This window comes from Xenopus laevis, chromosome 6L, assembly GCF_017654675.1.
Source record: "Xenopus laevis strain J_2021 chromosome 6L, Xenopus_laevis_v10.1, whole genome shotgun sequence".
Classification (NCBI taxonomy): domain Eukaryota; kingdom Metazoa; phylum Chordata; class Amphibia; order Anura; family Pipidae; genus Xenopus; species Xenopus laevis.
The window spans coordinates 98,430,312-98,441,599 of record NC_054381.1 but is presented as its reverse complement, the minus strand read 5'-3'; the positions used below and the strand labels follow the sequence as shown (position 1 = coordinate 98,441,599).

The 11,288-nt window shown below is 38.7% G+C and overlaps 1 protein-coding gene across 1 annotated transcript; it reads left to right on the top strand.

The window, feature by feature from the left end:
* Positions 1–445: 445 nt before the first annotated feature.
* On the top strand, positions 446–10,796 carry rbm24.L (RNA binding motif protein 24 L homeolog). Its single transcript, NM_001087526.1, is given in 4 exon segments — positions 446–823; positions 2,453–2,576; positions 3,859–3,913; positions 9,017–10,796. Coding segments are annotated over 4 exon segments (687 nt in total). The 5' UTR covers positions 446–655; the 3' UTR covers positions 9,357–10,796.
* Positions 10,797–11,288: the final 492 nt, after the last annotated feature.

Below are 11,288 nucleotides of genomic sequence, written 5' to 3'. Positions count from 1 at the left end.
TCGTGCAGAAACACAAAAACAACACTGGTATTGTCCCAGCAGCAGGGAGCATAGTTCCATCGCTATAATGCAGCTCAGGGCATTCTCTGCAGCCTCCATTTCCCTTGTAATGTGAAATATGTGAGAGAAAGAGGGTATTTTGCAACGGAAAGCGAAGTGTTAGTGCGCCTCACACGCTAGCGCAGCAGCCCCGGGGGATATCAGCACGCGCGCAGCGGGTAACCAGAGAGCCACACAGGAGACAAAGGGGTGGGGAAGGGGAGCAGGGAATCAGATATCCAGCTGTTGGGAGCAGCTGCCAGACTGGGCAACATGCAGCAGGTGCAAGACGTAACCAATAGGCAGCTGCCGGACAGGATATGGCCTGCCCCTTTGGTGGGAGGAGCGTAATCCCCGGCCGGCAGTTTTTAATGCAATGGCAAGCGGGAGAAAGGCAGTGAGTGTTGAGCGACGGGGAGGGAATTGTGTGTGGCCGGTCTCTCGAGACTTCCCCAAGCGTGCCGGCTCTGACAGCAACCAGGAGTGTGGGCTTCTCCTCTAGCTCTCTTCATCTACCTCAGAGAGAGCCGCATCCCGCACCCTCTGGGCTTACACTGAGAAAGGGAATTTGCACCTGCTGCTGCTGTGAGCGCTCCCTTCTAGAGGGCCGGGCAAGATGCACACCACACAGAAGGACACTACCTACACCAAGATCTTCGTCGGGGGGCTGCCCTATCACACCACGGACTCCAGCCTCAGGAAGTACTTCGAGGTCTTTGGAGACATAGAGGAGGCGGTGGTGATCACGGACAGACAGACCGGCAAGTCTCGGGGCTATGGCTTTGTAAGTGACCTGCCTGTTGCCTTGTTATAGTGCGAGGGAAAACAAGACCAGTTCCCCAAGTAGAAGGCAGGCTTTTGAGCAGCGTTCTCTGGAGCCCCGGCAGCTGCTTATTGCTGGGAGTTGTGAGGTTAGAGAGCCAGCCACAGGTCACCTGTTACATCTTCCCATGTATTGCTCTCTAACCCCCAGAGCTTGCAGGGACAACGCCACTTCCCAGAGGCCTCTGAGAACCACCCCACTTAATCCCCCTGTTTAAATTCTCTCTTCCAAGTCAGATATCTGGCAGGCTAGTGAAAAATACCTGTAGGCAAGTGTTATTGATATTAATTATTGGGGAGGATGGTGATTGTGTAGCAGTCAGTCACAGAAAGAATCAAACTTTAGAATTAGACTGAAATATCGCATGTTTTTGGGGCAGGTGTATATTCCCAGGAGGCACTTTGTTCTAGTTTTCTGACCCACACACAACGGGGCAGGAGCTTTGTCCTACTTAGTAAAAGAGCAACTGTTTGGTCCCCACGTTTACCCTGGGCTGGGTACTTATTATGGGCATGGGATTTGCTCTTTCTATTCACACAGCCGGGCATGTGAGCTCTGCCTGCTACAAAGTGAGCTGTTTGGAGGAAGCAGGTGGATCAGGCTAGAGAACAGCCCCCAGGTCAAACAGAAATTGCATATTGATATGGAAATCAGCCCAGGCTCATAGCTCCCCACCCAACTCACCTGCCTAAGGAAAGCAGCACCTGTCCTCCCCTTTCCCAGGATCCTGTCTGTGCTCGTCATGCTTTTGTCCTTAATTCAAATAACCCGAGTAGCAACAGTCTCTGCCAACTGGTAACGAATGCCTGCTAGAAATAACGTTCGCTTGTTTATTTTGTAATCATTTGTTCATTTATAATAGTCACGTAGTAGTTCTGATGTTGCTTGCTAGTCATTCACGTAGTATTTAGTGTGTGTTGATTGCAGAGTGTTGGGTGTTTTTTGTTTTGTGTGTATGTGTATATATATGTGTATATATATATATATATATATATATATATATATATATATATATATATATATATATATATATATATATATATATATATATATATATATATATATATATATATATTGACCTTATTTCCCAGTTCAATTCCAAAAGTTGCCTATTCCTGTTTAAAGGCCCATGAGCAATTTATTCATTGTACTCCGTGTTGTAAAATGGTTCAACTGATCCATAGACACAATTCTTAACATGCACACAGAAGTATGAATATCAATTTCTCCCCCCACATTCCTATGAACACGGGTATACAGGAATGCATTGGGCCAGTTATTGCATATACAGACGAATGCACTGAAATATACTGCTCAGCATCCACAGCAGGAAATGCTTCATATTATATAGATTTACATTTTTAAAATCTAAATAAAAATATATTTAACCAGCTGCCGTGTTCAGTCATTATTAAGCTCCTACATATTCCCCAGCACTGTACAATTTAAAGGTGAATGCTGACAGATACAGGATTTGAATGAGGCCTGTTCATTGACATGTTATTGCTGTTTATTGATCTGGCCCTTGACTTCTGGATTATTGTAACTTGTATCACTGACTTTTCTTATTAACCCATCTCCATGCTTTAGGTCACAATGGCAGACAGAGCCGCAGCTGAAAGGGCTTGCAAAGATCCCAATCCAATTATAGATGGCAGAAAGGCAAATGTGAATCTTGCATACCTGGGAGCAAAACCACGGATAATGCAGCCAGGTATGATCTTATGTTTCCAAGCAAGTCTATAGAAGCAGTCTATTAACTGATCAACCAGTAGTGATTCTGACCTATTTGTAGTCACTAAAGCTTTACAGAAATAACTCCTTATCTGTATCTGCAGTATATTAATCGGGAAAATGTATATTTTTCTTTATTTTAAATTAGAAATCAAAGTGAATGCTAAATTGGTGTATTTTGAACTTTATTGGATTAAAATTTGGAATTACGCAAATTGGTTTAGAATAAATTATGCATCAGTTTTAATTACTATTGTCTTTACATGACCTTGCATTTGTTCAGAGGACATTTAATTGGATTAAAATCATGCTGGCCCACCTTAAATACTCGGGCCTTGTTTATGGACCACACAGTCCCAGACCTGGGGTGGTAGCCTGTGAGCTGTATTCTGCCGGTGGATGGGTTTGCTGGAAAGCTTGTATTGTTCTTATTGCAACACTAGGTACCTGTGGGATATTTAGATAGCCAGTGCATTTGTAGTAAATTCAGAAACCAAGTTGTCTCCCATTTGTCTTCTTGATTTATTATAGAGGGTAGCCATTGCTTACATAGATCATAAGAACTCTGAAAGTCACTGGGAAAAATGCCACAAACGAAAACTGTGTATTCATATTTATTTGTGAGAGGAGTGGAGAGTTAGTGAGACTGTAAATTATAAAGCCTCAAACTTTGTAGTAATAGTAGAGTATGATTTGTACCCATATACAATTATTAGATTCTTCAGTGGAACCTTTTAAAATCGAAGGCCTTGTACCCAGCTAGCATCACTTAGTCCAGTTTTACAAGCAAAGAAGAGTGCAACTGTGTATCTGAAACAAGGAAAGCTGATTACTTTCAATAACCTTTATTGTGGGGTTGCCTTTTAACCTACCACAGTCAACTATGTTGTCCTTGTTCAAACTATATCAACAAATCAAATGTGTGCTTTAAACTATGTATTGTGGCCACACAAGTAATACACTTATAAGTTTGTGGAAGGGCTAATGAAGCAGTTCCTTTGTCCTACCTGACAACTCTTGCACTAGTCTCGTGACTGTCCGCATCTGTAGTGTGGGCACTTGAGTGTGAACCAGTTAAAATATGAAGATCGGGTTTGACAAGGTTGTTAGTAGATTTTGACTGGCATTTGTTCCCCCCACAACATCCTTAATAGCCTCCTGCTGCTGTGCTTCTGGCACACATTCGTTCCGTTTCACTTTAGCTGTTTCAGTATAACGACTTGACATTAACTCTCTTGGTTTTTCTTTTTATATTATGATAGGTTTTGCATTTGGTGTTCAGCAGATTCACCCGGCACTTATACAAAGACCTTTTGGGTAAGTCAAAGTAGTAACGAATATTTCCACAAAGTGTTTTGCATCTGATACCTCATTAATTAGTATTATATAGAAATAACCATGTTAAAACTTTTTTTTTCCCTTTCCTTGAAAATTATCACATTAATATGCAATTTGAGCCACCATCCATTTACATATAACAACAATAAATGACATTATTAAATTCACAGAGCCTTTTTTTTTTTTTTTTTTTTTTAAAGAATGTAGGATAGTTATTCTAACTTTACATCTGATCTTATAAACTTAGATCAGTATATTTTCCCACACTGACATGCTTTTTATGTCAATTACATAAAGAAATGTATCGAGCCCAACCCCAAAGAAAAAATATAGTAGTTCCCATATTGGGAAGAAGGAGGGACCTTACACAATTAGATACATTTTTTTTTTTTTTGCTACTTTCCATTTGGAAAGGCAGTTGCTGGACCATAACAAGCCCCTTCCCTCAATAGCTTCACTCAATGTTCTCTATCTCTTTCTAATCTGACAGGGGTCGTTTACAGTTAAGATAACTGATGAGAAGGATTTGATGATAAGAAATGGAATAGTTCTGTTTGGAAATAATCTGTGTCACCAGTAGACTCAGAAAACGAGCTCAAATGGTGATTAAAGATGCATGTATGTTGTTGGATTTGTATTTTACACGTGTACTTCTCTAGCCCTAGATCTGTGTGCCTTTTTTATATGACGGTAATGAAGTGGTTTTAGCTAAACTGTGTGCTGTTTTTGTTTTTACCCCATTATTTTATTGAACAGCAAGTGTCACATTATAGTGGGGCGTGTGGTTTGGGAGGGAGCCTTGTCATTGTGTTTTCAGTTTGTTGAGGGGTGTTTTTGCCATGGGGAACAGTGGGCCCTGTTTTGACAGCAATGGGCCTTTTTTGCTATAGCTTGTGAGTTCTTTAACCATATTTTGTAGTGAGTTTTCATTTGGTGTGATATTTGTTTCCTATTCCATTTGGCTTGCATGCAACAGATAATAGAATTTTCCTGCCCCTATTAACCATGTGATAAATTTGGGCTTCTAATTTTTACAAATTTTTGGCAATGTTTTCCCATTCTGACACCCTTTGGATCCCAGCAAAGCCTCCAAAAGTAGCTGGAGACCTTTTTGTTGCTCAAAGGGTTAACTTCTTTCTTTCCTACCTTCCTGTGTTCTAATCTTCTTGCAAAATAACCAAAGCCTTGTAGCAACATTATTTGCATCAGGTGTATCTGAAAGCAAGCCATGATTCTGTGCCAATCATCCTTTTATTATAGTACAAAACTTTTTGTGTTCCAAATAGTCGTCATATTTTTTTTTTTTTTTTAACTGAATTGAAATATTAATCATGTCATGCTACCACTAAACTGTCTTCTTACCAACAAATATATTGTCAAACATGGCAGCCTGCACTGACCTTAGGAGCCCTCATAATTGAGGCTGCCTCTGCCCATGGAACCAGATATTGCTAACTCTTCCCTTCTAACTAATGTGATGTCTGCTGGTTTCTGGTGCAGTGTCCTACAAGTAAAAATTGTCTACAAAAACATGACTGCTTCTTTGTGAACTGCAATGACCAATACATATTTTGTATAACTCCGTCTTGTTTGCTCTGGATCTTTATAGGAGAGAAATATACCTTTCTCTATTTAGAAGGCTAATATATTGTGTTTGCTTTAAATACACAGCAGTATGTGTAATAGCAATCGTTTTTAGTTCCATGGTTGATTACCATATCCATTTTCCCAAATAACTGCCTACTGTAGTGGCTGGAGACCACTGTCATGGTGCAAAGTGCATCCTTCCTTCAGCCAGCATTTAAATGTGAATATTGGATTGGAAGGATGTGTCTGCATATGAACTCATTGTTGCATGCCATGTGAGTAAAAAAGTAACATTTTATGGTTTAATACAAGCTGTAGTATAGAATCCGGAATGTTTCAAGACCATTTCTGGTAGCTGTTTTGCCTTCCAATGGACCATATAAAGGCACATCAAGTGTTAAAGCACACATTCTTCCCTGGCACCTGTTCATGTGACTCATCTGTCAGTCATGTGGGTACCTGGTGACTTAGTATCTGTAGCATTATGCACAATTGCTTCCATGACTTTTAGGGCAACGGTATTCCTCCTCCCTGAAGTATATGACTAGTTTCTCAAGCCGTTTTTAAACCTGTTGTAGGGGATGTTAGTTCAAGTATGTATCTTAAATAGTGCTATTAATGTACTACAGGGCTGCCTATTTTAAATACTGGCACTAATGACCGGCATTATGCTAATTTTGCACTGAAACACTGAAGGCACAGTTCAAGGTATTTTAGCTTAAGGTGCTTCTTTCTTTTTCAGAATTGTAATAGGATATAGACATGGATTGTTTCAGCAGGTTCTTTGTAGAATGATTGTTTCCATTTGATAAAATAAGGCTGAAACTGGATATGCAGTATGCCTATTTGGCTATAGTCTTTGGCAGCCAAAGTTTGCTATTTAATGCTGAGATTGCTGTTTGGGGAACCCTGCTATGCTGTTGCCTGTCCAGGTCCACTGGTCCAGTTACCAGGGCAAATAAGCTTATTGTTAACTGGCCAACTGCTCAGATTGCTGTGCCTAGTGAGAGAAGTACTAGCTTTTCCCCAATAATCTTTGGAATACTTTTTTATAATGTTTTTGTTTTGGATAATGCAGGGTAGGCACTAACCGCTCTAATGTAGACTGTAGCATAAGTAGACCTTTGGTATGGCACAACATGCTAAGAAATGTATTCCAACATCAGTAGAACAATGCAATGTTTGGGTGCCATTGCTAGCAGACACATTTCAATTTCATTTTCTATGCAAGACCCCCCCCCCCATGCATAAAACCTGAGGTCTCTAAGAGTTTTATTTCTGCTGAGCAGTGCAACTGTTTTTATGTTCTTTTCATCTATTATATTTGCCTTCTTAATAAAAATTGAGGGATTTTATGCATGAGTAGTCATGACCGTTAACTGTAGGTGAGGTATTTACTTTGTTTATTGCTAGTGAGACTTGCTTGTTAACTAGCATTTCTAAAACCCATACCTAGTTTCTGTTTAACTACATCTATTGTGTAGTGTTTAGTAATGTGTAGTAGCCTTAGAGGATTAAACTAATTCTTGCTGTATCTCTAGCTTTTAAACCAAAGTATGCAACAAGTGTTCTATTGTAGACCAAATGGCATTGTTTATTTTTGAACACAATTTTATCTAGGTTATGTGCTTGGCCTTCAGGGTAGCTCAATGTTCCTTCTGGCCATATAAAGACATTATACTTGTAGCCCCTTCTCATGTATCGGGTCAAAAATAGCCCAGTTGCAGCATACCCTGTCAATCATTTTGAATGGGAATGGAGTTTCGAAAACTATGAAGCAACTGGGCATTCTATAGCGTGTCATTCCTCAGCATGGTTTTGTGATATGCCTGTTGCTTTGTAGTCTACTATGGAGCTAGGCATATATTTTCCTTGGTATCTTGTTTTGTACATGGCAACAGAACTTTTGCATGACACTCTTTATTTTAATTTTTTTTTGTACTCCATCTGAACAAAGATTCATTTGTTCGGATACAGTTTAATTTTGGCTTATGTAGACTGAAGATATTAAATTCATAGATTTTAATTTGACGTGTTTTTTTTTTTGTTGTTTTACTTATTTGCTTTCTTTCCCTAACCTGAGTTGCTTGAGTCTTTGACACTTGGCCAATGGTCAGAATTGGCCAAGGCTAAAATTATATTTCTATTCCTAATCTAAACCTACATTCACCTCTATCATTCAAACTGTTGCCAGTTTGTCAGTGTGACCCTAGCATCTGGTTAACTGTTTCACACCTGCATATACATTTATTTAGAATACTACTGTCTTTCCACTGTTCTTATACTTAAATTAAATCTTTAAGCAAAGGTCTTTGATATACACTTTGAATACAATACAAATATTTCCCTGCACTTATTCCTCACACTATCAACTTTTAACATTATGTAAGAATTTGAATTGAAATCGGCTGAACAAGATAATACATTTATCCTGGTTAAATTATACCTCATAGTATGTTCTTTAACACTGAGGATTGTGCAGCCTCTTTCCAACAAGACACTGGGCAGTTAGCTTGTAGCGGCTAAAGTGTGTATATACTTCACCCACACACAGACTTGATCATTTACAACTTTATCAAACAGCACAGTATTGTTAAATTATTGCAGTTCCTGCACTAAGAAGTTTAATTTTTGTATGTTGCATCTAATGGGCACCCTAAAGTAATGTGCTCGACTTCTGCAATGTGTCGACCTACAGAAGGATATAATTTATTTTTCCTTAACTCTAGGTTTCTTTAAATTCATTAAACTCCTTTTACATGTATGGCTGAGCAGTAAACAAGCTGAATCTACTCTGGAAATTTAGTTGGCCGGTATTTGAAACCACTTTGACTTGTTTTTGTCCTTATAACAGTGTGATGCACACATACCTGAGATCTAATGCTATGGAGTGACATAGCATCTGAAAAGCTTCACCACTACAGCCTTGTAAAGAGTTTTCTGCACCAATGTTTTGAATGTGTGACTCTGCTGTGCCTTCCACCACTTTGTTTTGTCGCCTGCATTTTTTTTTTATTTCATTTATTTGAAGGGTGACTAAGGTTGCAGAGATTAATGTGTGCTGAGTCTGCAGAGTAATTACTGTAGGGTTGCCACGATATATATGTGAAGAGACACCGTACCATCAAAAAAAAAAAAAAAAAAAAATATTTGAAAGTCTTCCATACCACTTGCATGACAAACCTTTGCTTCAGAAGTACTACTCTACAAAGGCTGGCTGTGCCAATTTAAAAAGCCAATTTGGTTGCACTACCAAGTAGTATACGGAATCCTACATTACACCCAATGACTGATTTTATTTACATGCAACTATATTTGAACACTGCTTTTAAACTTCCAGTATATTTGCTATTGTGGCAACCCTATTCACAAAATAACCACTAAATGCCATTTTGGGTTAAATTGTGTTTTATCTGAGCACCTGTTTGGGGTGGGGGGCATGATCAAATTTTTATTTCCACTTTGATAACATACTATATGTATTTATTTCTACAGAATCCCTGCACATTACGTTTACCCACAGGCTTATGTGCAGCCTGGAGTCGTAATTCCACATGTCCAGCCGACAGCTGCTACATCCACAAGCCCCTACATTGACTACACCAGTGCTGCCTATGCACAGTACTCTGCTGCTGCCGCTGCTGCTGCTGCCGCCGCATATGATCAGTACCCCTATGCTGCCTCTCCAGCTGCAACAGGATACGTCACCGCTGCGGGTTATGGTTATGCAGTCCCGCAACCACTTACAGCTGCAGCACCAGGATCTGCTGCTGCAGCGGCTGCTGCCTTTGGTCAATACCAGCCACAACAACTGCAAGCTGACCGCATGCAGTAGCACTTAGACTTTTGAGCAAGTCAATCACTCTCTTGTTTTCAGCCATCCTGTTTCAGTAGATGAGACCATGTACATTTAGGCAAATGGCTTTAACTAAAATTGAAAAAAAATTTTTTTGGAGAGCAAAAGTATTCCAGCTTCTCTATGCAGTACATATCCATGACTGGTGTACATGTTGATTATCAAGGACAAGCTAATATACAACTTGAAAAGATTATTAATTTGATACGGCACAATGAGACTTTTTGTATCAGGGAAAGAAACTGCCTTTAACTAATCTAGGATGACTTTTTCTGTAAATAGTAAATTCTTTTTTTTTTTCTATTTTCACAAAGCTTCTAAACCAGGGAAATATCAGCAATATGTAGCCTGTTCAGAGTAAAACATGGGCAGCAGAGACAGTCGCGTCTTCTCAGTGCAGCCTTTTTTTTTTTTTTTCTAAAGTGTTCATGGTCTCAGAATGGGCATGGAAGAACATGACCTGCTGGTCACAGGATGGGCAGGCACCAAAGCAATCTTCTTGTCTGTCCTCTACATGAGTGGAACTATATGGAGCAAGTGATGTGGAATTAACATGTGCAACAGCTGTACAGACAATCAATAACACAGACCGTTCTGGAGAGAACACATCACTTGTGCTTATTTGATGAGCTTGTCACATTCTAATCCCTCTCCCCATCCTGTTTCGCTTTTGGGAAACTTTGAACCGCTGGTGTCAGCTTTTCTGCTTCTGAAACGGGATCAGTCCTTTACTAAAACAGCCTTCTATTTTATTACTCCTATTCATAGCTTGCAGCCTACAAAAAAAAGCAACTTGCTAAGTTTAACCCTTTAAAGAACTGGGGGATTTTTCTTTTTGTTCATCCCCTTGGTTAAAAAAAGGTATGACGTTGCATTGCAGTTTTTTAAAGGGTTAATTCAAAATGGTCTGTACTGTGCCTTAACTGTAATGTTATTGAAAGAAACATATATTTATTTTGAAAGTTTTACTACAGTGTGCTCTGAAGAAGGGACCTTTAGATGCAACACGAAAATGATGTATTCATCTCATGGTATAAGTTATTTAAGTAAGTTTAGATGTAGTAAATTAAAATATTAATCTATTCAACTAAAAATGTTGACCTGGATTTATTTAAATTCTGTATGTGCACTGTATAATGATATCCCTAACTTAACATTTAGAATTTTACATTAAATTTGTTTAGCTTTATTAGCTTTATTATTTTTTTTTTCTCCTTTCTGACGACCCCTCTTGCGCAATAACACAAAACATTTAATTTATACGTAGGGGGTAACTTCTGAATTTTTTTTTTTTCCTAATTAGTAAAGTGCTGCTTTACACAACAAACTTGTAAAAACTGCAATACTTGCAATTTTTATTCTTGAACTTAAGTTTAAATATTTTACACTGTAATGGGTTTTTATACTTGAAAAAAAAAATCATACAAGGGAAGAAAAAAAGACAGCATTTTTATGGACATTGTCTAAATGTCACTGGATTTATTTTTAAGTATTCCAAAAACTAGCCAGTGTTATATAACTTGTAGACAAGGAATCCATGCTTATTTATTCATTACATATTGCTTTATAACATTAAAATCTATTCACTTGTATTAAATAAAACCTTTATTTGCTGCATTGTGTTTTCTTTTGTGTTCTAGAGAAATATTTGACCGGCATTGGGAAGGAAGTGTCTTGTGAAAAGACATGTTGCTTTTGCAGGGTCTAGTGCTGTTCAACAAGCCAGAGCAGGCAACTGTATCGCTAATGTACAGCATGTTCATTCATACTAAAGCTTACATATATCATCCATAGATAACTATGTAGAAGTTTTCCATACCTTTTATAGAAATAAGATCTGATCTTGCTTGTGCTGACTTTCAGCTGGCTGGTGACAGTGGTTCAACTTTGATTCATACTAGGATGTTGTAG